At 51.3% G+C, this 26909-nt stretch overlaps 2 protein-coding genes and 1 long non-coding RNA gene across 6 annotated transcripts in view; 1 reads left to right on the forward strand and 2 right to left on the reverse strand.

Moving 5' to 3' along the window:
• Nucleotides 1-8820: 8820 nt before the first annotated feature.
• LOC125929301 (uncharacterized) lies at nucleotides 8821-14456 on the reverse strand. The gene is made up of 2 exons (XR_007459841.1): nucleotides 12158-14456; nucleotides 8821-10407 (listed from the first exon to the last, which is right to left on the reverse strand). It is a non-coding gene; the product is annotated as an uncharacterized LOC125929301 (long non-coding RNA).
• A 349-nt stretch (nucleotides 14457-14805) lies between these two features.
• On the forward strand, nucleotides 14806-17651 carry CCRL2 (C-C motif chemokine receptor like 2). 4 transcript variants are annotated; one of them, XM_049640338.1, is made up of 3 exons: nucleotides 14806-15067; nucleotides 15507-16278; nucleotides 16372-17651. In XM_049640338.1, the coding sequence occupies exons 2-3, from the start codon at nucleotides 15563-15565 to the stop codon at nucleotides 16613-16615; spliced, it is 960 nt and encodes a 319-aa protein (XP_049496295.1). In that variant the 5' UTR covers nucleotides 14806-15067; nucleotides 15507-15562; the 3' UTR covers nucleotides 16616-17651. The 4 variants fall into 4 exon arrangements, with proteins under 4 accessions (XP_049496295.1, XP_049496292.1, XP_049496293.1 ...); XM_049640335.1 differs by having other exon boundaries at nucleotides 14809-15067; nucleotides 15507-17651; XM_049640336.1 differs by lacking the exon at nucleotides 14806-15067 and adding an exon at nucleotides 15076-15310 and having other exon boundaries at nucleotides 15507-17651.
• A 1410-nt stretch (nucleotides 17652-19061) lies between these two features.
• Nucleotides 19062-26909, reverse strand: part of LTF (lactotransferrin) — a 30262-nt gene continuing 22414 nt past the window's right edge. The window contains exons 14-17 of the mRNA XM_049640329.1: nucleotides 24338-24405; nucleotides 21890-22074; nucleotides 20664-20853; nucleotides 19062-19253 (exon numbers count right to left, since the gene is read on the reverse strand). Of these exons, the coding sequence (XP_049496286.1) occupies nucleotides 19219-19253; nucleotides 20664-20853; nucleotides 21890-22074; nucleotides 24338-24405 (478 nt within the window). The 3' untranslated portion in view covers nucleotides 19062-19218. The remainder of the gene's footprint in view (nucleotides 19254-20663; nucleotides 20854-21889; nucleotides 22075-24337; nucleotides 24406-26909) is intronic.

Genomic DNA, 26909 nt, shown 5'->3' on the forward strand with positions numbered 1-26909 from the left:
TGCGTGCGCACACACGCAAGCAGAGAGGAGTAGAGAGAGGGGGAGGGAGAACCCCAGGCAGGCTCTGCACCGTCACCACAGCCCAATGTTGGGCTGGAACCCACGAACCGTGCGATCACGACCTGAGCCGAAATCAAGAGTCGGACCTTACCCGACGGAGGCACCGAGGCGCCCCACAAAGGAACTTATCAACTTTTTCTTTGATTTCTGGGTTTTATGACATGGTTAGGAAAGCCTTCCCCATGCTGAGATTGCAAAACTCTCCCGTTTTTATTTCTAAAGCTGTTATGGCTTCATCTTTTACAATTTGTATTCTGGAATTCATCTTGCAGCGCGGAGTAAAGCGGGGATCCAAGGTTTTTGCCCCGGATGGCACCCCATCCTCCCAAGATGGTTTATTAAATTATTTTCCTACTAACTTAAAATGCCATTTTTTTTTAGAGTGGAAATGATGCTTTCCCCGTTTCCCGTTCTGAGACTCATATGTCTTCTCTAAGCTACATTTTATTTACTTATTTTTGAGAGAGAGTGGGGAGAGGGGCAGAGAGAGAGAGGGAGACACAGAATCCGAAGCAGGCTCCAGGTTCCGAGCTGTCAGCACAGAGCCCGACGCGGGGCTCGAACCCACCAACTGTGGGATCATGACCTGAGCCGCAGTCAGATGCTTAACCAACTGAGCCACCAGGCGCCCCCTAAATGCCGTTTTTATAATATTTTCTCTCCTGCCCCCAGGGTTGGCCCTATTTCTGTATTTCCAGTTAAATGACTGCGTGCCCAAGCATCATTTCAGGTGCTTTGCTCCTCGGGGAGGCCCCTCAATGCGTGGGGCGAGTCCTTCTGGTGCCCCATACAGGGCACACGGCCACCGTTTCCGTGATGTGAACATTGACCAGTGGAGCCAGGGAGTCAGAGTCCCCCCCACCCCGGACTGGTGATCTTGTCATTGCAGTGGTCACAAATTAGAGCGGATGCCTGGTCCCACAAAGTCCAGGTGTGTGCCGTGTGCTGCCCGAGGCGAGCCAATCACATTCTTGCTCCTAAAAGCGATGACCACGAATGCACCCCAGAGTGGCCGGCAGTGCCCCGGAGGGGGGACTGGAGACCGCCGGGGGAGATGCCCCAATGCAGAGCTTCCTGGTGATGAGGGACCTTGGGGTAAGGTGCGGGCAAAGTCCGGGCTAACAGCACAGCCCCCGCCCCCAGCGGGGAGGGGAATCTGTGTGATTTTCCTCGGACACTCCCGGCTACCCAAGAGCCAAGGAAAGGGGTTTCAGTGCTTGCCATGGTGATGTGGGAAACTAAGGCAAATGAAAAATGAAATTCCCTTACTGCCTGCAGCCCGTTGGCGAGTCCTTGAAACAGGCAGCGTGACCTCCCTCCAGGAGCTCAGCTGCCTCAGTGATGACACTTTGCTGGGGGCAAAAAGGAATCTTGGCTTCACATTATCCTGACCCCTCCCCCCCCCATCCTATAAGTCTCCTTTAACATATAAAAAGTCCTTTGGAAACTTCCTTTATCTCAACTCCCCCAAGATATATGCTGGCAAATCATACTCCAAGCATATGGCCCCTGATATACATCTGAATGGTCTCATGACTGAGGTTTTACTGAACGGTAATAAATGACGTTTTCCTAACAACACTGAGGCCCTCAGGGTCCTGGAAACCCCCCTTCGAAAATTCCTTAGACCCTTAGGCTGTCTCTAACCCCCTCCCAGCCTGAAGGTATGTAATCAGTTACCTGTCACAACCCCAGTGCAGCTCTTTCTGTCCACGGTCCTGTCCCCGTGCTTTAATAAAATCACCTACGTGCACCAAAGATGTCTTCAAGAATTCCTTGTTGGCCTTCGGCTCCGAACCCCACCATCACCCCGAAACCCCATCACCTGGGGCCCCGTCTTTCCCAAGAGAAGACACCTCGCAATTCCTTCTCTCCTGTGATCAACCCCGGGGGTGTCCCGGCTGTCCCCATCACTGCTAGGGGAGCCTGAGCCCTCCCTAGTGCAGGCATAAAGTCCCCGCTTCTCCCATACTCAACAAGGTTTTCCACTCCATATTTTTTAGCTGCCCTTTTCTTTTTCCAGACGACTTGATGGGTTTTCATGCACAGATTGTTTGCCAGCTGTCGTAGACTGAGTGTTTGCGACACCCCAAAATTCCTATGTGGAAATCCCGCCCCCCGATGTGACGGTGCTGCGGGGGGAGCTTTGGGAGGCGATTCGGTCGTGAGGGTGGAACCTCACAAACGGGATCGGTGCCCTTGTACGAAGGGACGCGAGAGCCTGCCCCTCTCTCCGCCCTTCCCCTGTGAGGATAAAGTGAGAACACGGCCATCTGCAAACCAGGAAGTGGGCTCCCACCGGACACCGCATGGCCTGGCAACTTGATCTTGGACTTCCAGCCTCCAGGAGCGTGAGGAGCGCTTCTGTTCTTTCAGACCCCCCGGTCTGTGGGAGCCGGAGCTGCGACACCAGCCCTCTCTTCTACGAGGTGTGCGTCCTTTAGGAAATCGCTTTCTTAGGGGACCTTATGTTAACTACACTAGACTATGGCTTTTGGAAGACGAGCCCTTTCACTCCTCTCAAAGTACTGCCCCCACCCCCCACGGTACCCCTCGTCTTTGCTCCTCTCCCCCCTTCACCCGGCACAGAGTTAACTCACAGATGACAGTGGAAAGGGTCACGAATTCGGGACTTGCATTTTAAATCATTCAGTTATTTACCTAATGTTTAGTGAGAAGCTGCCCATGCTGCTAGGGCACAACGTGGGCTGAGTCCTGTGATCAAGGAATGAGGGAATCTAGAGCCAGGAGCCAGCGAGCCAACCGGACAGTCCCAGGGAGAGTGAGGGAAGGAGGGCGGGGAGGGGCGCCCTCCGCACCCCCCCCCACCCCGCCGAGGAGGTGTCTTTGTCCTGACCCTGCCTCCACCCCCCCCATCATTCTACCCCTCCCCCGCCACACACCCCACCCAGTGCTGCCCTATCAGAACTGGCTTCCTGGCTGCAGCCTGTGAACAAGAAGGAGCCACCCAATGTCTCAGGGTTATTTACATCAGGCCCGTACACAGAGGCACAAACGAAACTAGTCTAGAGCCCAACCGACTTTCCCTTGTTCTTTTTTTTTTTTTAATTTTTTTTTTAATGTTTATTTATATTTGAGAGAGAGAAAGAGCACACATGTGAGCAGGGGAGGGGCAGAGAGAGAGAGGGAGACACAGAATCCGAAGCAGGGTCCAGGCTCCAGGCCGTCAGCCCAGAGCCCAATGTATGGCTCCAACCCACGAACCACGAGACCATGACCTGAGCCAAAGTCAGGTGCTTTAACCAACTGAGCCCCCCAGGCGCCCGCGAACTTTTCCTTGTTCTGAGCCCACACACCCACATTGAGTCCCACTGGGGGCAGCATACAATGCCCTCTGACCCCACATATGTGAGCGTGTGTCCCCTGTCTCCCCGGCAAGGTGCCCTTGGAACATAGCCATGGCAGGCATTTTTCTCAGTGACCCAGCTTGTGTGTGTGGGTGGGGGGTGGTCATACAAGGAGGAAGTACAAGGACAAGTGTGTATATGTGGGAGGAATTTCAGTGGAAACAGTGTATGAGAAACACAGAGGAAATGCAGGGAACCGTCAATGGTTTTGTGAGAGCAGAAGGAGAGAAGAAAGCGGGAAGAGACAGGACTGCAGAGGGCAAATGAGGCCGAGGCTCACACAGGGTGCCGAGGAGTGCGGCTCGTGGCCGGGTGGGGGGTGGGAGGAGCGGTTTGAAGCCAGGGTGCTCAAGACATCTGATTGGCCTCGCCTTGCAGAGAATGTACTAGAGGAAGGCAGGGATGGAGTCAGAGACCCCAGGCAGAGGTTTGGCTGTGCTCCTTCTGGGACACAGCAGAGGCCCCCGCCAAGGTACAAAGCTCTGGGTGTAGACAAGCGAATGGATCCAAAAGCTCCCAGGGACAAGGACTCATCAGGACTTGGATTGAGGGTGGAAGGGAGGGGGGAGGCCAGGGCCTGGGCTGCAGCCCAGGCAGATGGGAAGTGCCGGCTTCAGGTGCAATTTTCAGGGCAGGTTGAGGTAGAAATCCCGGGGGACACCCAGGGGCAGTGTCAGGAGAAGCTGCCTTGGGCCCAGCAGAGCACATGCGCGGAGGAGACCCACAGTCACAGGCAGTGGACATGGGGGAGGACCAATGGCTCCAGACAGAGCCCAGAGGAGGAAGGGCAGCAAAGAGGAGAAGGGATGCCGGGAAAGGCAGGGCCGTGCAGAGAGGAGGCCACCTTGGGAGGGACAGGAAGTGTCCGCAGCGGCAAGGGCTGCAGAGATATGAAGCAAGGTGAGGGCGGAAAAAACATCCACTGACTCCGTGATGCAATCAGAAAGGCAGAATCACCTGATGGCCCCTGCCTCGTCTCTTCCTGCGCCGACTCACGGCCAATGACGCCGAATCGTATTTCCTCGCTCCCCGTGGAAAATCGCGCACTTTGTGCCCAAGTTCTAGACCCTCCAGAAGGGACAGCACCAGCCTATGTGGTTTGAAGGTCCCGGTCAGCTGGTTAGGGGTCCCTTTCAACCACCTCCTCCAGAGGGTGTGGCTGAATCCTTTGGGACGGGAAGGTGATGGGGGCTCTGAACTCTGGTGCGGAGATAGGAGCCCCAGGGGCCATCCCGTCCCTCGGGAAGCACTGGGCTGGGAGGCGGCAGACCTTCAGTCCAACCACAGGGGCTCACAGGGGCCTAGGCCCTACAAGGGTCCCCCGACAACCACCAGGGAAAACACTGTCCTATGCACATAAAATCTGTCATGATTTAATTTTGTTAAAAAGGGGGGGCGCTGGGGGGCTCAGTCGGTTAAGCATCCAGCTTCAGCTCAGGTCATGATCTCACGGTTCTTGAGTTCGAGCCCCGCATCAGGGTCTCTGCCATCAGCATGGAGCCCGCTTCAGATCCTCTGTCTCCCTCTCTCTCTCTCTCTCTCTCTCTCTCTCTCTGCCCTTCCCTCGCTTGCACTCCCTCCCAAAAATAAATAAAATATTAAAAAATAAAATAAAAGGAGAATGCCCCTTGGTTTATTACCTTTTGCTTCTATTCACAAAAAGAGATTTTTAAAAATCTATTTTAAATATGGCTGCTCTCAGACGAGTGACTGTCCAACCCGCCTGACCCTATGGAAACAGGAGTGTGGCCACGTAGGTGGGGAAGAAGAAAGAGGAAAGAAAAAGGTGGAGGATGGGGCCAGGGGCAGGGGATGGCAAGGTCAAGTTCCTCTTCGACTCTTCACTCTCAGACAACAACGGGTGAGTTACACCAGGATGGTCACGCAGAGTGAGTGGGCCCTGTGCCCTCGCGGGACACGTGACTCCCCCTCCTGTGCACATAGGGGGCTTGTGGTCTTATGACACGGAGGTTTCAGAAATCTTAGTTTCTGGTTCTTGTTATGCAGGGTAAATGAAATCTGTGGGAAACCCAGGGCCTGCCCACCCCGCCCCTGCAGTGGGTGCCGTGGGGCTCTGCCCGGATGTCCCTTTCAGGGTCAGTGCACTCACCCTCCCGGCTGCTGGGGACGGGGACCACCTTCAGCCACTGGGACCTTCCCTTCCCGGAGACAACTGAGGCCAGCAGCTGTCTGGTGTGTGATTGGGAAGGCCCGGCCTCCTTCCTTCCTCGTGGGACAGCACTGCGGGGACATCCCAGGCCCAGAGCCCCTCGCAGGGTCAGCTGGGGCTTCGGGGTCCGCTTCACCCTGTGTCCGGTCCTGCCTCGCCTACTCCCTGACAGGGATGCCTCCTGGAAGCCCTCCCCAACAAGGCCTCTCTCCCTGCAGCTGTCCCGCTGAGCTCTGGACTCCCGGGAATTAGATCTAAAATAGTCTGTCTCTGTTCCTCCCCCACTTGCACTCTCTGTCTCTCTCTCTCAAAATAAATAAGCAAAATTTTTTTAATGCATTTTTTTAAAAAGGGAGGTGGCGTCTGGGTGGCTCGGTCAATGAAGAGCCTGACTCTCGATTTCAGCTCAGGTGATGATCTCACGGTTCGTGAGTTCGAGCCCCACACCGGGGCTCTGTGCTGACAGTGTAGAGCCTGCCTGGGATTCTCTCTTTCCCTCTCTCTCTGTTCCTCCCCTACCTGTGTGCTCACTCGCTCTCGCTCACTCTCTCTCAAAATAAATAAATAAACTTCTTAAAAAATGCATCTAAAATGGTCTGGTTCCTGGTTTCAACTTCCTCTTCCACAGAAGCTCAGCCCCAGACGCTGATAAGAAAATGTGTCCCCCTGGCCCCATCTCTGAGGTTGGGACTAAAGAAGACGTTAGGAGGAGAAGGGAGGCAAGGAGAGGCCATGGCCACCCCACCTGGCTAACTCCCACCCAGGCTTTCTGCTTAGATGGCCCCTCCAGCCGGACACCTTCCCCGGTCCCTCTGGACCGGGCCAGGCACCCTTGCTGACGGCTCCCCAGCTCCCGTGTGCTTCCCCCGGGACAGCATGAGACTCCCCGGATTATAATCACTTATGCACCTGACCGGCTCCCGTTAGGACGTCGATGCCGGGAGGGCAGAGGACGGGACTCTTTGCTCACCATCTTCTCCGGGGGCCTGGCAAAGTTCCTGGAACCCGGGACATGTGTCCTGCAGAGTCTTGGCAAGAAACCGACGGCACACTCAAGTAAGGCCACTGAGGAAGATTGGTGAGAGGACTCCTCCCCACGGTGCAGGGAAAGCGTAGTGCATAGCGTAGTCCCTGGTGAGGGAGAGAACAGGCCGCCATCCCCACCGCTAAGATTAAGGAGTCATGGATCGGGGAGGGGCTCTCTGTAACAAGAGCTGCATTAAGTCAAGGTCAAGGGACACACCAGCCCCCCCGGGAAGGAGCCGGGGAGCTAAACCCCTTGACCTCAGTCTCTCACCTCCCGCCCAAAGCCCCCACTGGCCAAACCCGCCTTGGACTCAGAAGGCAGAGGAGCCTGCTGTTAAGGAGATGAGCCTCCAGGACCCAAAGCGGGTCGGAAGGCGGTGGAGAGTCCATACAGAAGGGCAAAGGGGAGCGATTTCCCAGACAGCAGACGTGAAATGTCTGTGAAATGAACAAATAACACCTCTCAACAAATAACTCACTGCGCCTTCGCTCCATGGGTATTTAGTATTTTGATCACTGTCTGATGTAAATGAAAGGCACACGCATTGAAAAAAGGCCACGGAGCGTTCACTCTGACACGGGAGCAGACAGCAAGGCCTCAGGCCACGAGTAACGGGGACCCGGTGCTGAGAGATCCCCACAGAAAGCTAGCAGCCGGGGAGGAGGGGGTTGGAGGAAATGCGCCCACAGGCGGGGACAATAAGGAGGCTCGTCTGGTTTTGCCTGGACTCGAAATGGTAGAGGGACCATCTCTGAGACCCCAAAACCTGTGTCTCATGCAAACATGAAGTTCAATTTTATAATACCCTCAAAATGGGAGACCCCCAAACTAAGATTCAGCTCAGGCCACAGATGCCCCCTCGTGCTCCCAGAAGAAACAAAGGCAACAGTGCTCCAGAGGGGACTGTTTCCACTGCAGGGCCACAGACCGTTGCTGCGGGGCCAGGAAACCCCCAATAAATAGGAACTCACACGGGCACTACAAAACACACGAGAAGGTGAGTCACCATGAGTGGGCAGGCCTAACGGCCCCTCGGATTAGAACCCTGAAAGTCTTCAATAAGTCACTCGTAGATTAAAGGTATTTTTATAGGGGCGCCTGGGTGGCTCCGTTGGTTGAACGTCCAGCTTTGGCTCAGGTCATGATCCCACGGATCATGAGTTCGAGCCCCACATCGGGCTTCCAGCTGACAGTGCAGAGCCTTGGGATTCTCTCTCTCTCGCTCTCTCTCTCCCCCTCCCCTACTTGTGCTTTCTGTCTTTTATAAACAAATAAATAAACTTTTAAAAAAGTATTTTCAGGGGCGCCTGGGTGGCTCAGTCGGTTGAGCGTCTGACTTCAGCACAGGTCGCGATCTCACGGTTTGTGAGTTCGAGCCCCGCATCGGGCTCTGTGCTGACAGCTTGGAGCCTGGAGCCTGCCTCAGATTCTGTGTCTCCTTCTCTCTCTCTCTCTCTCTCTCTCTCTCTGCCCCTCCCCTACTCATGCTCTGTCTCTCTCTGTCTCTCGAAAATAAATAAACATTAAAAAATGTTTTTAAGTATTTTTAAACCTTTCTTTCCCCTAAGTGTATTTATTTATTTGAGAGAGACAGAGACAGCGTGAGCGGGGAGGGGGCCGAGACGGAGGGAGAGAGAGAATCCCAAGCAGGCTCCACGCTGCCGACGCAGAGCTCGACGTGGGGCTCAAACCCCAGAAACCATGAGATCGTGACCCGAGCCAAAACCAAGAGTCAAATGCTCAACCGACCGAGCTTCCCAGGAGCCGCCCCCCCAGAAAACATTTTTATAAGGAATCCAGATCCTAAAAACAAAAACAAACCGGAATATCATTACCAGGAGCCACTCAGTGTGTACAAGGGTGTATGTGACTCTTGTGCAATGTGTCCTCTGGCCCTCGCTCAACACACTGCCCCAGAATGTGAGAAGCCCAAGAAACCCTTCTGGAACAGGAGGGCTTTTACTCAGTAGGTGTTTTTCCTGTCTTTTCCTAAGGATACACATTCCCCTTCTACCCACTTGTCTCCCAACGGGAGAGTGTTAGGATTAGGATAACTCTCAGGATTCACTGATTTTCCCTCTTTCTTCAATGCTGTGCCTGTATTAGGATTAGGTTTAGGCATAACTGTAATGCCCACCGCTCAAAGTTTTGAAACAAGGTTGTACCCTATTTCGTGTTCGGTTGCTACTGGCAGATTTTGAGAATTTTTGCTGGTGAAGCTGTCGTGTGGTCATTTTATAAGGTACCGATGGGGGGAGAGGCCGTGACCCTGCTTCCCTCTGCCACCTTTACTGGAAAGGCCTGTGCAGATGTCTTTTTAGATTGCGTGAGGGTTTCAGAAACTCCAAGCGTGGCTTCAGCTGGGGCAGCCCAGGAGGTAACGGTGCCTACGTGTTGTCCACCGTATCGCGAGTAGGGGGAGAGTGGACACCTCCCACTCACCGGCACGCGATGCGTCAGCTGCCCCAGCTTCACAGAGCAGTGGATGACATTTCTCCACGGGAGGCTGTTGGTGACCCTGGGGAGGCCGATCTCAGGGGAATGGTGGAGACAGACGCCAGGCTGGAGGGGACTGAGTGGGGAGTGAACGATGATAATGTAGGAAGAGTGGGTTTGGACGACGAATGAAGGCTCCCCAAGAAGAGGGAGGGTATGTCGTTAGAGCGGGGTGTGGGGTTAAGGATGGGTTTATTTTTTTTCTGTTTTTTTTTTTTATTTTAAATTTTTGTTTTTTTAATATAATTTATTATCAAGTTGGCTAACCTACGGTATATACAGTGTGCTCTTGGTTTTGGGGGTAGATTCCCATGATTCATCGCTTCCATACAACACCCAGTGCTCATCCCAACAGGTGCCCGCCTCGATGCCCATCACCCAGTTACCCCTCCCTCCCCGTCAACCCTCAGTTTGTTCTCTGTATTCACGAGTCTCTTATGGTTTGCCTCCCTCCTTCTCTAATTGTAACTATTTTTTTCCCTTCCCTCCCCCCATGGTCTTCTGCTAAGTTTCTCAAGATCCACATATGAGTGAAAACATGACACCTGTCTTTCTCTGACCGACTTAGTTCACTCAGCATAATGCCCTCCAGTAACATCCACATTGCTGCAAACGGCATGATTTCATTCTTTCTCATTGCCAAGTAGTATTCCATTGTAGATATAAACCACATCTTCTTTATCCACTCATCAGCCGATGGACATTTAGGCTCTTTCCATAATTTGGCTATTGTTGACAGTGCCGTTGTAAACATTGGGAAAGATGGGTTTACAGTCTTTATTTAAGGGAGACACCAGGGGCGCCTGGGTGGCTCAGTCGGTTAAGTGTCTGACTTCGGCTCAGGTCGTGAGCTCACGGTCCGTGAGTTCGAGCCCCGCGTCGGGCTCTGTGCTGACAGCTCAGAGCCCGGAGCCTCTTCGGATTCTGTGTCTTTCTCTCTCTCCCTGCCCCTTCCCCGCTCACGCTCTGTCTCTCTCTGTGTCTCAAAAATAAATAAACATTAAAAAAAAAACCTTTAAGGGAGACACCAGAGCCTTTCAATATCGCGAAGAATCTAATAGATTCCGGCTGCTGGCGATCAGAGTGCAGGAGGAGAAATGAACCTTTACTATCAGAGGAACAACTCTTTCTATGGAGGAGGGAAGAATGGAGATGCCACCATGCATTTGAAGCCGGAGCCCAGGGGGTGGACAAAAACAGAGATGGGGTCGCCTCCTGAGCGTAAGTGTGGGCGGTGGCGGTGGGCGTTCGAAGGCACAGGAAGAGGTTTCGGGTGCTTGGAACAGCTGATGGAAAATAGGAGAAGGGGACAATTTGGGACACTCAGAAGAGTGACTAGGGAGACTAGAGAAGTTTCTGGAAGCTAGCTGAGATGGGAGACCACAAATTAGTGATAGGTCTTCTCTTTGTGGCTTAGGTGGTTTCAACCAGCTATCCTCAGACTCACGTACTCAGAGAAGGAGTGAAAAGGAGAAGCAGGTGGGGAGGGTCGATCTAAGGCCGGGGCTTCAAGGGAGGGCCAGGTATTGACCAGAGAGAGTGGCTAAGTGATAGACTTGGATCCCAGCGAGACAGGAGGGATGTGACCACCCGAGGGGCTCGCGGGCAGAGGCTGGGGGGCTCGAGGAAGGAGCACGGGCAGGAGCAGAAAGTGAACAGGGGGAGGGGGTCAAAGCAGTGGAAGCTGTAATCAGGAAAGTGAGCAAATGTGCTGCAAGGCTTCGGTGGTGAATCAGCGTCTACGGACCTGAGGGAAGTCGAATTCGTGAGTTAATGGAAGTTACGAGCTGGTACAGGACGAGGGTCAACACAGGTGGTTAAGTTGCCAGGGACATGGAGGAAATTGGAATGGACCGAAGTTCATTATCCATGGCTTTAATTTTTAAAAAGTGGGGTGGGGGAGGGAGCAGGCAGGCAGGCGGTGGCAGGGATGCAGGGGAGCAGAGGGTGATACAGTTAAAGGACTGGGGACCGGAAGCATACCTGGGAACAAGGGTCGGCAAGTTGCACCGGGGCCAGGGATGTCACCTCCTGACCCCCAAGATAGGTGTGAGAGGGAAGGGGTACCCCCAAGGGATGAGAAACGTTAGGAATATTCTGGGATACGTTAAGGAGGTCAGCAGGAGTGTCTATCACGGAATTCAGGTTCCAGAGGGCACAGAGGAAGAGCGTGGGGGGGGAAAGGGAGCACGGAGAAGTGAGCTGAAGGCAAAGAGGGCACGAGGGAGATGGTGATGAGAACCAGAGAAGGCACATGACCTGAGGAGTTGAGCAGGATGGGCCATGATGGCAATCCCTGGTCTCATGTGTTCCAGAGAGCTCGAGCCTGGCAGGCCACAGGCAAGATGGTCAGAGAGGGAAGAAGTGTTGCAAAGCATTATTCTTCTCCAGCAAGCCAAGGGCTCAAGCCCCTAGAGACGGATGCCGCCCTTCTGAGGTTGTGTTAGCTTGGCTCCTTCGAGGTGGGATGATGTGGCATAGAAGAAATGCATTAGAGGAAATGTCTCTGAGATATCGTAGGGAGCCGGAAGAAGCTGGGAAAGCCCCAGGTCACAAAGCGGATCTGAGCCCCAAGTAAAGGAGAGAAGGAGGGTCAAGGCTTGGGGGTGAGGGGAAGCACCGGCCAAAGTCACCGTCAGAGGAGCCGACCTCCCAGGACTGGGCCTGCTCCGGTGTCCCTAAAAGGGTCACTGGCCAGAGCAGCCCCCGGTAAGCATGGCCTTTGGAGGGCGCGCGAGGATGTGTTCCAGGGTGAGGCAGCAGGGACCCTCAGTTACACCCCCTTCAGAGTGGCGGAGGCCCGTCCCCATGGCCGCCCCACGACACAGTAGTGTGTGTATGTCAAAGGCAACACTTCTCAAATTGTGTTCTACAGAACCGTTGGCCCGTAAGGACCTGTTAGCGAACATCAAAGGGGGTTCCGCGATCAAACCACTTTGGGAAACACCGCAGACCCTCTCTTCCTCAGGGAGGATCGCTATACTTATTAGCGTATTAAGAGTTCTGAGAAGTCCCGTAGTAAAGACACTTGCTTACATTTTTTAGTTCAGTTTAGTTCCCAGAAGGAACACCCTTGGAAGGTGCCTTCCCTCCCAAGGCTGAGATTCAGAGCTGAGATTCGAGATGGTATGACTGCAACCGATTGAATCATGTGCTTTCCAACGTCCCTTAGTAACGAGGGAAAAATGAGATCGCGAGCATTAGTTATCGGGCCCCATCATGTGCCGCTCCTGTGCACACCTGTTGCCAAGCTTTCTCTGAACCATCCTGTGTAAAATGTGAACTCTTGCACCCCCCTGGCCCTTCCTACCCTCTTTCCCGCTTTTTCCCTCTAGCACGTCTCTGCCACTACCCTACAATTTACTTACGTATTCTGCTTTTGTCTGTAGCACGTAAGCTCCGTGAAATTCAGGATGTTTGCCTACCTCGTTCATTGATGTTCACCTTGTTCACCCAGGATGGCGCTGGGCACACGCCAGGCACTCCATATACATATTTGGGGAAAAGACGAATTGAATAGATGAGTGATCTGTGTGTATAGGAAAACAAGAGTTCTAGTTTGTTACTCTCTTAGACTGAAATCGGGGTTAAATGACAGCGATAAAGAACTCAAGTAAGGTTTGTGAGCCACATGCCAAAGCCACAGAATGTGGTGAGGTTTCACAAATAGCGAAGAGACCCTATTATGGTTCCAGCCAGTGGAATGGTAACGAAACTCTCCTCTTGCCTCCGCTTCAGACCTCCAAACCATTCCTTCCTACCAATTTAGAAGTTTCTGGAATCCCATGGCCTTGGAGATCTAACACACAGTACAGTGATTAGAGGCAACAAAATTGTACAATAAACCTCGAACTTGCTGGCAGAGTAGATCTGAATTGTTCCCACTCCTAGTAGAAGAAATGATGGTCGCGTGATGGGAACAGAGGTGTTGGCTAACCTTGCAACGGCAATCCTTTTGCAATATAAACATATCAAATCAATACGCTGTACACCCTCAACTTACACAATGGTATATGTCAATTATATCTCAATTTAAAAAAAAAAAAAAAAGGGAAGAGCTCCCTGGCCTGAGTGTGAATAAGCAGAATGTTGGGAGTCAAGCCAAAAGAAAATAATACTGAAAGCGAAGCCTGTACTAATATCAGGAAGTTAGGGTGAGCCTGAATTTCTAGTGTTTTTCCTGGGGAAATTCAAATTTCAAGTAATTCTGTGACATACGTGCGGTCCTGCTGGCTGCTATTTTCCTTTAAATAGAGGAAATAATCATTAATCATGTAGTGTGTGTGTGTGTGTGTGTGTGTGTGTGTGTGTGTGTATCCACGGGGCTTTTTTAGGTTTCAGAGTTGACTTGACTACTTGCTGCCTCACCCCGGATGGATCAGTGAGCATCAGACAGTAAGGCACCAAGGTCCTGGGGTCGTAGGGCTGGTGTGGCTCCAAATAGCCCAGGCATGTCTGCTGGTCCCAGAGCTGTGCCCAGGGGGCAAGGCTTCTGGGGATGGGCAACTCCCACTCACTCACAGAAGCCTGGGGGATGGGGGGGGGGGAGTGAGTGGGGCAAGCCTTGCTTGGGAAGTGCTCACAGAGGGGTTCCCAGTGGCACCAAACCCCTCCATGCAGAGGAACATCATCTTCGAGGCAAATTTAATGCTCGACCACATGTTCGTCTGAGCTCTTTTATCTTTGTTTTCCTTTTCTTTTAATAGTGTGCTCATTTCTATTTCCACCTCCACAGGTCCACGCTCTGTAGTGAATGCTCACCTCGGACATGTTTCTGGCACTCGTTGACAGGGATGTCATTTAACCAACTCTGTGAATGCTAAACCACGGTGTAGGTCTGGTCCCCAGATTAGGTCACTCACAGGTACAGGGACTTGATCCGGAGGAAGTTCATACAGACTTTCCAACTGGTTCACGTTCCTCCTCTCCATCCACCTTTCTTCCAAGCCACCCCCGTGCAGCCCCCCGCCCGCTAATTCCTCCCACTCTCCCAAATCTGGAATCTTCCCGGCCTCCTTCCTCTCTGGCCTCAGACCTCTCACCCCAACCCTGCCTCAGTCAGGGGGTAGCACGTTCCCTCGCCGCCTCTGTAGCCCAGACTTGGCATTGCTTCTGTGGAACTTCCTGGCATCTTCTCAGAGCAGGGTCAACACCTCATGGCTTGCCTAACTCCGGGTTTTCCCCACTGTCAGTTTTCCTCAAATCCCCACAGCGGCCCCACACCCACCGGTACTGAGCATCTCGGCAGAAACGCCCTTCCCTGTCCCAAGTGACACCCCTCCGTGGCTTCCTTTGTCCCCCAAGTTCTCCCTCGGGACCCCCCCCCCTTCAGCCACAGCTCAGTGTCTCTCAACAATGACAAGGAGAATCCAAGCACATGCCACTCACTGTGGTTCTCCCCGAGCGTTCTAGATGCCCAGTGGTTTCTGCTGCTGTGGATGAGCCGCTGCAGGGGAGCGCCGGGCCCTGGGGTCTGGACATAGAGCTACCACAGGACCCTTTCTCCTCCGCTGCTGGCTGTTACCTGCTCAGAAGAGCCCTCCTGCCACCCCACCTAGTATCACTGGGGAGCAGCGACAACTCAGTTCCCTTATCTAGGGCAGCCAGCCGGACGCCTGTCTAAAGGCCACAGGGAAATCAAAGGCGGGGTCGGGGGGGAACCGGGAGGAGAAAACAACTTCCTGGTTTGGCTCAAAGGCTTGAGAAACACTCTAGGGGTCTGGAGGAGCTTTCGAGCTGCTTTATTTGGGTTACTCCCCGAGACCGGGCACTTGTGGTGTAGACACAGACCTACCAAGGGCTAAAAGTGGCTTCTCTTGCCCCTCAAGGTCAGGACCTTCTGCTCAGAAGAAAGCCGGTCTCCCAGCTGCCCCCAGGCCATTCCCACAGCAGCTCGGATGGTGGGTCAAGAGGCTGTGCCCTGCCCCCCTGGAACTCGGTCAAGTGGTAAGTCATCCAGTGACGTTCCTGTTGGTGCTTGGGGACGGTTTCACTTTTGCAAACCTTTTGTTTCTCTCCTTGGAGAGAAGGACTCAGTCATCAGCCAGCCCGTCACAGGAAGCTCCTTCACAGGGTGAGCAGGCTTTTTGCACACGTAGAAATTAGGACCGGGACCGACTTCGAGGAAACTAGACCACAGTTCTCGGCTCTCTTTAGAGCTCTGTTTTCTCAGATGGTGTCTTCGGACAGGCAAGTCTTGTTTCCACCAGGAGAGCTGAAGTTCTCTCAAGACGTGGAAGGCTTCCTTTTATTCCCCCGGGGGTGTCAGCACACTCTGTTTGGTTTCAGTCTCCTGAGATGCAGACCTACTCTGGGTACAAGGAAGCACCAGGAGAGGGTAAGTATGGCTGTGTGGATGCTAATCCAATTTTTTTTCCCCCTGCAGGACCACCCAGCTGTATGAAGGGAAGATAATCCTTCACTTCTCCACAGGGCAGGCTGATGATGGCTAATTACACGTTGGCCCCGGAGGATAACTATGACGTCCTCATAGAGGGGGACCTGAATGACGACGAAATAGAAACGTGCCACCCGTACGACGCCAAGGTTCTCTTGAGCGGGGTGGTCCCCAAGCTCTTCATCCCTGTGCTCCTGGCTGGACTGCTGGGCAATATCTTGACTGTGCTCATCCTGGCGAAGCACAAAGGACTCAGGCGCACGGAAAATGTCTATTTCCTAAACCTGGCAGTTTCGAATTTGTGTTTCTCGCTCTCCTTGCCTCTCTGGGCTTACACCGCGTCCTATGGGGGGGTTCTGGGCAGCCCTGTGTGTAAAACTCTCGTCGTATTTTCCTCTATAGGCCTGTACAGTGAGGCTCTTTTCAATGTCCTTCTGACCGTGCAAAGGTACCTGGTGTCTTGCAACACGAGAAGGTTTCCCCGGACCAGGACGATGCACTGGAACATCGCCTCGACTGTTCTGGCGTGGGGCCTGGCCACGCTGGTCATTTTGCCTGAATCCGTGTTTTACAAACCTCAGATGGAGAGCCAGAAATACGAGTGCTTTGTTAGCAGCCCTCCCTTCCTGCCAGCTGATGAGACTTTCTGGAAGCATTTTCTGACCCTGAAGATGAACATCCTGGGCCTTCTTTTCCCACTGTGCGCTCTCACGTTTTGCTACACACGTTTGCGAAAAACGCTGAGCTTTAGGGGGAGGAGGTATGACCCTCACAAGCTCGTGTTTGCCGTAGTGGTTGTTTTCCTTCTGATGTGGGGCCCCTACAATATCGCACTTTTCCTGTCCGCGTTCAGAGAACATTTCTCCCTGCACGACTGTCAGAGCAACTACCACCTGGACAGAAGCGTTCAGATCGTGAGGATCGTCGCCACCACCCACTGCTGCGTCAACCCCGTGCTCCACGCGGTCCTCGACACCACGTTCCGAAGACACCTCTGCCGCCTGTGCCGTCTGCGGGGTGACAGTCTGCTTCGGGGCACGGAGGGCTCCGCACAAGACGCGTCAGTGGAAGAACATGACGATTCCACCAGAGTGTAAACAGGCTTCCGTCAACGGCGGGATAAATAAACATCGGGTTTTGTATTGCTGCATCGTGTGTGTATTTATTTTTACACATCTGTGTACAAAATAGGATACAAGAAGAGGGGCGCCTGGGTGGCTCAGTCGGTTAAGCGTCAGATTCTTGAGCTCAGGGCATGAGCTCATGGTTCGTGGGTTCAAGCCCCTCATCGGGCTCTGCCCTGCCAGTGCCAGACCTGCCTGGGATCCTCTCTCTCTCCTTCTCTCTCTGCCCCTCCCGTGTGCTCTCTCCCTCGCTCTCTCTCAAAATAAATAAAAAATAAACTTAAAAATATTTTTAAAAATAAGATATGAGAAGACAAGTGGGGAGCACTGAATTTGTCTTAGGTGTCGTGCGAGGCAGGCCCTTGGCAAATGTGAGCTCCTCCGCGGCTCAGTGCTTGTCCGTGGGTGTAGACAGCATTTATCTCATTTCGCCAAGGAGGAAACTAAGGCTCAGAAATTGGTCTAGGCTCACACAGCTAGAAAGTGGCAAGGCTGGGACCCAAATATGACTGCCACTCATTGCAGAATCTATGCTTTGTCCAGCACCCCAAACTTCCAAACACCAGGCAAGAAAACACATGAAATAAATATGTACTCTTTTTTTTTTTTTTAACGTTTATTTATTTTTGAGACAGAGAGAGACAGAGCATGAACAGGGGAGGGGCAGAGAGAGAGGGAGACACAGAATCGGAAGCAGGCTCCAGGCTCTGGGCCATCAGCCCAGAGCCCGACGCGGGGCTCGAACTCACGGACCGCGAGATCGTGACCTGAGCTGAAGTCGGACGCTTAACCGACTGAGCCACCCAGGCGCCCCAAATATGTACTCTTAAAACCAGACCACATTCCAAATTAGAAGCAACCTGTTCATATAGAAGCAATTGTTCAGGCACATTTTCTTGCAGGTAATTAAAAGAACTGGCCAGCTGAACTATGGGTAAAGAGGTAAAAGCGACCTGATCTGTGGAATTCACTAGGTTTTCTTGCTACGTGAATAGCCTGCACAAAGTAACTACAGGCAAAAATATTTTCAAGGAAGTTGAGAGAACACTAATTCAGTACAATCTGAAGCGCGATCTGCCAATATGTGTTATAAGCGATGGGAGTTCAAGTCTGTGTTGAGCAGGAAAAGGCTCAGTTGGCCAAATTTACAAAATCTGTAAAAATGGTAAAGTCAATGGTCATTCGCTACCGGATCTTTGTGGGAAATAATTGGAATTTACGATGTGAATTAAACCAGCAGTCTCAACAGTGAGGTTCATTGGCTGCCATGGGCTTACCTATCCTTAATTCTGTGGATTTTTTCTTTTTCAGAAATAAAAATTTCATATCGTGACTCACCCTACCACGCAGCAGTTTTGTGGCTTAGCAGTGGCAGATTGCGTTCAGGGCCACGACGGAAATTTTTCTGAACAAAAGAAGGATGGTCCGTATCTACTTTATAGAACACGGAATGGCTTTGAAAACTAAATTTCTCTGCCGAATTCATTATGGTTCTTAATAAACACAACCTGACGTTACGAGGCAAAATAGCACTTACATATGAAGCATACACTGTAGTAAAGTCACTTGACAACTAATGTTTGAATCACAAGAAACGTCAAGACACTTTATATACTTGCCATGTGCTATCAAAGTTAAGTCAAAGATAGAGAAGGACCTAGAAAGTGTTATGCTAAGTGAAATAAGTCAGACTCAAGACAAATGTTATAGGACCTCACTCATAGGTAGAATCTAAAAATCAAAACAGGGGCACCTGGGTGGCTCAGTTGGTTGAGTGCCCAACTCTTGCTTTCGGCTCAGGTCACGATCTCGAGGTTTGCGAGTTCGAGCCCTGCATCGGGCTCACTGCCGTCAGTTCAGAGCCTGCAGCCTGCTTTGGATCCTCTGTCCCCCTCTCTCTCCTGTGCTTGCGCTCTCCCTCTCTCAAAAATAAATATTTTTTAAAAATGTCTTGAAGGTTTTCACCTTTCCCTATGACCCTTGTAGTTGTCCATTCACTGTACCTGATGCAATTTATTTAAAATACCAAGTACTCAAAAATCTTTGTGACACCCAGTTTTTCTCACCAGTCCTACTCCCTATTCCCTCACTCTGCCCTAGAAACACATGCACACGCAAACGCACACCCACACACAGGTACAAGTGCACACACAGACACATGCACACACGCATACACGAGCACACGCACACACATGGCACCGATCATGTGAACGACCAGCCAGATGCCCCTGAGAAAGCCAGCTGCCGGGCCTGTCCTTTGGCTCCAGACCAGCAGGCCCCGAACCCAAAACTCCAGGCGCTAAACCTGGAAAACACGCAAGGACAGGCCCAGCTGTGCTCATATTCGATCAGACACAGGATTTCAGTATAAAATTCTAGAGAAGATAAAAGGACGCCTTCTAAGGAATGAAAACCGACAGCCTTTCTCATTTCCTTTATTGCTGGGATGACCGCTGAGGGCGGCGAAAGCAGGTGACTGGCTGGGAAGGGAGACAGCCCAGCGCCCCAGGCGGGGCTGAGAGCGGGGCAGGCCTGGGATGCCGCAGGAGGGGAGGCCACGGAGTCTGCGGGTGGGTTTACCTCCTCAGGAAGGCGCAGGCTTCCAGAAGCGCTGTGGGACACACCAAAGCAGAAGAGTCAGTAACTGATTTCTTTTAATCAATAGATCAATCAAGGAGGGCACTAAGAAACAGACCCTCCCCTGCCTTCGGCGGTGCCGGCTCACTTGTCTCCCTGTGCCTTCCTCCTTCTTACGCCAGCCCAGCCGGTCGGGCCCTCGCTAACCCGGGTGATGTCCCGCCCTGGCCCGACGGACGCCACCCCCACCCCATTTGTCTCTAACGGAACCAACTGTCACCCTCAAGTTCACGTGACACGACGGTCCTCTCACTTCTGAAATGTGGGCAACCCACGCCCTCGTCTTTATGCAAATCTGTCTCCACTCGTGTTCGCCCAGCCCTTCACAAATACTCGCGGGGGCCTGCTTTGCGTGAGTCACTGCGCTAAGTGCTGGGGGCTCGGCAGGGACACACAGGCCCCGCCCTCAAGGGGCAGGCAGTCTGTGCAATCCTGAGCTGGCTGCTCCCAAGAATAGCCCTACAGCCTCTTTCTCAAAATGTCGTCAGTGCTAGGACCACCCGACCACGATCCCGGGACGCCGGGTGGTAAAGGACAGTGACGCTATTGACGTTTGGGCCCGGGCAATTCTTCATCGAGAAGGCCGTCCCGTGCTTTGGTAGTATCCTTGGCTTCTGCCCCCCAGACACCAGCAGCACCCCCCTAAGTTGTAAGAATCAAAAACACCTCCAAGCGTTGCCAGATGTCCCCTCGGTGCGGGGGAGGGGAACTGTGCCTGGTTGGGAACAGCTGATACAGAGATTCTTGGCCCTGCCCCACCCCTGGACCACCACCACCCGATGCCTCCAGCTGTCTGGACGAGGTGCCAGAAATAAGACTTTGGGTGATTCCCCGCCCGGCCTCCCCCGGCACAGGGGAGGCAGTGCCCGTTGAAATTTTAGAATCACCGCCTGGAGCCTTACAACGCTCTGCGATGTCTTAGAAATGTTTTTGGAGGGCCAAGTTATTTGTCAATATGTTTTCCTGGCTAAGATACTTTCTGAGAATTTGCAGTCTCGACAGTTGGCATTTATGGTAATTGTCTAGAGACCGGGGTTTGTCCTTTCTGAATACATACACGTATACACATAGATATATATGTGTGCAGGTGTGTATACGTACATATAGATATACACACGCTTCATTCTACTGAATACAATGAATTCTCAGTGTCTAAAACCTCCCTGACAGGCACTTACAATCAGGATTATAAAAACTTAGCATATTATCTACTGCTTTACTTTTCCTGAGTGTTTCCACCCCATCAGTGAGGCTGTAACTTCCCGAGGTCGGGGGATATCGCATTGCCTTCACATTTTTATTCCCATCTTCCCTCCTGGAATGCTGTTTGGCCCTCCAACCTTGCCCTTCACGCGCGGTGGTGTCTCCGGGACGTCCTACTTACGGGAGGTTGAGCACTGTCTCAGATTACCAACGGCCGTGACATATGCCGATCCCAAATATTCTTCATACGTCGTTTTGCCTTGGAGTTTGGCCAGGCACTCGGTGTTGTCATTGAACAGGAGGTTTTTGGTTTCGGACTGGAACAGGCAAAACTCACTCGGGCATTTGTCTCCGTTTGTCCCAAACTGAGTCTGTACCAAAAGGGCAGACAAGTAAGCGAGTTGCCGAGGGAAACAGGAGAATGTGTGGATCAGGAGAGGCCAAGGACATTCCTTCCAGCCAGGCTCAGCCCTGAGTTCTGGAGCTGAGTTCTGGAGTCCTTCAACTGCCTCAGCTGAGCCTCCTGCCACCCCCGTGTCATCCCACAGCCTGTGCCCCGGGTGGCCGACCCACCGGGCAGGGCCTGGGCCCCCCCACTACCTCTGACCCACCTCCCACCATCGTCCCCTCCTTGTTAATCTGTGGTCTCTTCCCTTAGAACCTCTGGGTGGCCAGGTGACAGCTGAGGATTTCCGAGATCACCTACGGCATTCCCACAGGCCAGCTCTCCTAGAGAAACTGTCTGCATCGGAAATCTTCTCTGCCACTGAGCAGGTCATTGCCTTGGGTGGGCCACTCAGCCTCCCGTGGCCATAGATCCTCCTCTATGCCCAGGAATCAGAGCAAAACACCTCGATGATTAAAGACCTCTTATCAGGGGCGCCTGAGTGGCTCAGTCGGTTAAGCGTCCGACTTCGGCTCAGGTCACGATCTCGCGGTCCGTGAGTTCGAGCCCCACGTCGGGCTCTGGGCTGACAGCTCAGAGCCCAGAGCCTGTTTCAGATTCTGTGTCTCCCTCTCTCTCTGCCCCTCCCCCACTCATGCTCTGTCTCTGTCTCTCTCTCTCCAAAATAAATAAACATTACAAAATATTTTTAAAAAAACAAAAGAGAATCCCAGACTTTAAGGAAATTGCACAGTTTGCTTCAAACCACTTTCCACAGACAGCCTTCAATCTATGGGAGTTCTGGGTCTGTTGTTGTCCTTCGAGATTACAAAGGCGGATGCCTCTGCTGTTCTCACGGAGACTCCGGGCAGCTCCTCAGCATGAAGCCAACACATGAAGCCACCGGCGCCAGGCAGAGGGACAAGACAGAGGGCCGTGGGTAGGCGGCTTTACCTACAACCGCCCCTCCCCCCAAGAGCCCGGCCAGTTAAGAAAGGGCCGGAGGCCCTGGGGATCCGCACCTGCTGTTGGAGCAGCACCTGCTCCAGGTATTGGGCCTTATCTTCCCGAGACACCACGCCGTGGTTCGGAGCCCTGGCCAGGTGGCACCTCTCCGCCTCCTTCACAGGCTTCCGGGTGCCGTCCAGGCACAGCAGCTCAAAGTCTTCCAGCTTCAAATCCTTAGCCCATGCCTCAGAGCTCCCTCCTGGGGAGAGAAAAAGAGGCGGCATCAGCCACGGCTGTCCAGCTTAGTCAAAGGTCCGCCCTGGGTGGGCTGGACGAGTCCACCGGCCTCTTGAAACGCGCACAGGCGGGTCTCAGTGACGCGAGAGAGAGGGAAGGAAGCTTTGTCGGCACCAACGATACGAACTTCCAACATATCAAACGTTAGCGCTGCTTCCATTCAAGGGAATTAGGAGTCAACAACCAAAGAGAAGGAATCATTGACACGTTCTACAACGTGGATGGGTCTTGAAAACACGATGCCAAGTGAAAGAAGCCAGTCTCAGAAGGCCACATGGTTCCATTTGTGTGAAATGTCCAGAGCAGGCCAATCTACAGAGACAGAAAGCAAGCTGAAGGTTGCCAGCTCTGAAGGAGAGGGGAAGGGCACAGGGTCACTTTACGGGCTTGTGTGAGTATTCTAGAATCGGACTGTGTGGGTGGGTCACGCAGCTCCATGAATGTGCTGGAGACCACTGAATCGCACACTTTGAACGGACGGATTTCATGGCATGAATTATCTCTCGGTAGAGGTGTTGATTTTTTAAAAAGAAAACCTTCCATCTATGCCATATTTTCTAGTGAGCTCCAGAAAAAGAACCATCTGGTTGATGTCCAAGAAGAAATTGCTTTCTCCTTCCTTTCGTGTTCGGATGGTCTTACTGTCACCAAGAAAAGGTGAGGAACCTCTATACATTTCTCAAACATTCAGTCAATTCCAATAAAACGCCGTTGTGAAATCCCAAAGAAATTTACAGACAATTAAATCTGACATCACTCTAGGGGATCAAGAGTCCCCTGATTGGGAAGAGCACTGAGAAGTATACAGAAGTGTTGAATCCCTATACTGTGTATCTGAAACTGTTATCACACTGGATGTTAATTATCCTTCAGTATAAAAAAAAAAAAAAAAAGCTGACATCAGTCTGATCCTTGGACATCACTTAGAGTGACGGTTCACAAGTTCAAAATGTAATTGTATGCACGTCTGAGTGTGTGCAAATACAGGTTCTTTGCTCAGACCCCTGCGTCTCTCTTTCCGCTCTCTCCCCTCAAAGAAAGGGGCGCCTGGGTGACTCAGTCAGTTGAGCATGGGACTCTTGATTATGGCTCGGGTCATGATCCCAGGGTCATGGGATCGAGCCCTGCGTCAGTCTCTGTGCTGAGTATGTAGCCTGCTTATGAGGCCCTCTCTCTCTCTCTCTCTGCCCCTCTCCCCAGCTTGCATGCTCTCTCTCTCTCTCTAATTTAAAAAAAAAATTTTTTTAAACACTTCATCCATTCTCTTGGCTTTGTCTATTTGATACTGAGATCATTCCAAATTTATATGGCTGTCCTCAGTCCATCTCCCAAGAGACATGGAGAGGGGCAGGAGGAGGGAAGAGTGGCTGTGAGTGCTGATGTTTGAAGGACAGAGGCAGGAAGTCCAGGTGGCTCTTCCTCAGGGGATGAAGTGGCAAGTTATCTGCTGGGGGCCGTGGGGGCCGAGTGGGGCTGCAGTTCGGAAGGCAGCCGGATGTAGGGGTGTGGAAGTTGGCAATTATCACCATTTATCTTCCATTATCTCTATCTGCCTGTGACTTTGTCTCCAGTGACTCCCAAGGAGTTTCCAGACTGAGGGCTCCCATGAGGTCCCAATGAAGGCCCTTACTTCCTTTTTTAAAAAGGGAAGTTTGGGGCACCTGGGGGTTCAGTCGGCGAAGTGTCCGACATCGGCTCAGGTCAAGATCTCGCAGCTCGAGAGTTCGAGCCCCGCGTCGGGCTCTGCGCTGACAGCTCGGAGCCCGGAGCCTGCTTCGGATTCTGTGTCTCCCTCTCTGCCCCTCCCCTACTCACACTCTGTCTCCGTCTCTCAAAAATAAATAAACATTTAAAAAAAGGAAATTGTATTCATTGTATTTGCGCATATCAATTTTTCTTTCTTCCTTTTTTTTTTTTTTTTTTGGTAGCATCCACATTCAGTTGTCCGTGTAGGAACAGGCAGATGGTGTGCTTCGTGGGTGACTAGACAACGCCAGGGAGACATTTGTTACTGAGCACGGCTGGTGCATGTTTGTGTGCATGTGTGTGTGTCCGAGAGAGAGTGAGACAGAGGGAACTTGGTTTCAAAGTCAACGTGACACTCACAGATGCACCATGTTGCATATGAGGTAAAGGATTTTGGAATGAACTTGATCCAAAGCCTGGAAAAGGTTCTATAATAGCTTCCCGACTGCACATCTGAATACTGGGATGTATTCACCCACCATTCGTGTTCTGCAGGACAGTGGAGTCTTTCACAAAGGCGACGTCTCCAGCCTTCTCAGCCAGGCACCTAAAATGTTCCAGAAAAGAAACACATTGCCCGAGAAGAAAAACTATTAGGGTTTTCATAAATATTTGTCATATGCGTGGCACAGACGAAAACAAATATTCCTGGAACTTAGGATTTAAAATGGTAGCTTAAGGGGCACCTGGGTGGCTCGTCGGTTGGGCGGCCGACTTCGGCTCAGGTCACGATCTCGAGGTCTGTGAGTTCGAGCCCCGCGTCGGGCTCTGTGCTGACGGCTCAGAGCCTGGAGCCTGTTTCAGCTTCTGTGTCTCCCTCTCTCTGCCCCTCCCCCGTTCATGCTCTGTCTCTCTCTGTCTCAAAAATAAATAAACGTTAAAAAAAAAAATTTAAAAAAAATAAATAAATAAAATGGTAGCTTGAACACACATGTGAACCTTCCCTGCTTCTAAGATCCCAATAAAATACCATTAGTGAGATTTTTTTTTTACAGTAGTGAGATTTTTTTTTTTGTAAGCCATAAACCATGAGCAAGAAGAGGGCAAGAGGGAGAGAAGATAATATGACCATGTTTGGAAGGTGGAGAGCAAATCGATGAGCAGTGATTTCCCCAGCAGAGCAGAGAACAGCGGTACCATAAGCCGGAAGTGTAGGAAGCCCAGAAAAAAACGGATGTGCACGGCAGAACTCCAGAAAGACTCATCGGTTAGAAAGACCAGGCACCCCTGAGAGTGGCTGACACAGGAGGACTGGGCAGGTACCCTCCTATCCCATGCACCCGGGAGAGCACTCCCCGTCCCCCCACCCAGCAGAAGATTGAAGGTTTGTTCACAGGAACTTGAACCTGAACAACACTACGGACAGACAGCCAAGCACCGCAGAGGCCAGAGGCCCAACGCTAAAATCGGAAAGGGGATTGAAAGGGGCGCCTGGGTGGCTCCTCGGTTAAGCATCCAACTTCAGCTCAGGTTATGATCGCACTGCCTGTGGGTTCGAGCCCCGCGTTGGGCTCTGTGCTGACAGCTCGGAGCCTGGAGCCTGCTTCGAATTCTGTGTCTCCCTCTCTCTCTGCCCCTCCCCTGCTCACACTCTGTCTCTCGCTCTCAAAAAATAAATAAAACATTTAAAAAAAAAAAGAAAGAAAAGAAAGGGGATTGAAAATCTCTATTCTGGAAGATTAAATCATAGCCCCTTTCCCCCACTCAGCCTCCTGAGAAGCATACAGGCTGATTCTTTCTCTGGAGAAGCTGATCAACCCAAGAAAAACGCCTATCGATTCTGATATTTGATGCCCCACAGTGAAATGACACAAACCAACTGCACCACAGGTGAGGCCCCTACTTGCCAAGATGTGGTAACTGATGCAGAACTGTGACAGCGCCATTATTTCCTTCTTAAATAGGGACAAAGGGCCAGAAACCGCTGGATAGTTGAAGAAATACCAGAAAAAATAAATGGAGACCAAAGCAATGCTCAGAAAATACAGAGACAATATGGGAGAGAGAATAACACTTTTTTTTTAAAAACGACAATGAATGTCTTTAAAGGGATGAGAGAAGGGGCAGCATTCATGAAACAAGAATGCAAAGTCTAAAAAAGGAGCAGTCGGAACAAAGAGTTCTTAGAAAGTAAAAAAAGAAAAAATCATCATCATAAAAATTCTTAAAAACGATAGAACAATTAGAAGGTTAAGCTGAGCAAATATCCCAGAAACTGGAAGATAAAGAAAAGCAATTATGAAAAAATAAAGAAAAAGAAAATGAGATGCTAACCCAGGAGTCTGTAACTTACGAATCAAAGTTTACAGAGAAACCAGAGAAAACAGCGTAGGAATCGTCAAAAAATAATGAAGTAAAATTTCCCAGAACGGAACACCTTGAGCTTCCAGATGAAATGGGCCCACCAATGGCCCAATCCCAAAGGATGAAAAGGAGACCCACGTACAGAAATATTAGTGTGAAGTTTCAGAATACTGGAGATTAAAAGAAATCATGTTTTTAAAAACTCAGAAACTTTGTAAGAAACTCGTTTTCGAAACATGTTACATTGGATAAAACCCCAGATGAATTTTTCCTAAACGTATTTTTCATTACTGCTAAATCTCTGTAAATTTAGAGAGAAATACACATATAAGAGAGATGTGTTAGGTGTCTGATTTCTTCACTCTTCACAAAATATCCTTTGCATAGTCTTGTGTGTCCAGGATGCTTTCTAAGCCTTCTAAAGCTTATTCTCTCGGGAAATTATACATAAAGTATTCCAAATTCAAAAATAGAGTGTTTTCAAGATGAAAGTGTCATATACAAAGAACCAGAAGTCCAAAGTGGTATCCGATTTCTCAACAGAAACTCTAGACTTAGAAGACAATGGATCAACGCATTTAATTTTTTGAGCTTGCTGTATATTCTGTCTTTCTGCTAAATTCTGGATAGGTTTTTCACAAATCTTCCTTCATTCTCCTTTTACTGTGTCTATGCTGTTAATCTGGTCAATTGCATGGCTAATTTCAACTGCTGTGTTTTTTTTCCCTTTCCAGAAGTTCTGTTTAT

Source organism: Panthera uncia, chromosome A2, assembly GCF_023721935.1.
Source record: "Panthera uncia isolate 11264 chromosome A2, Puncia_PCG_1.0, whole genome shotgun sequence".
Taxonomy (NCBI): Eukaryota; Metazoa; Chordata; class Mammalia; order Carnivora; family Felidae; genus Panthera; species Panthera uncia.

Excerpts from the sequence above, each read along its gene's own strand:
- CCRL2 (XM_049640335.1), top strand. The coding sequence starts at position 15,563 with ATGATGGCTAATTACACGTTGGCCCCGGAGGATAACTATGACGTCCTC.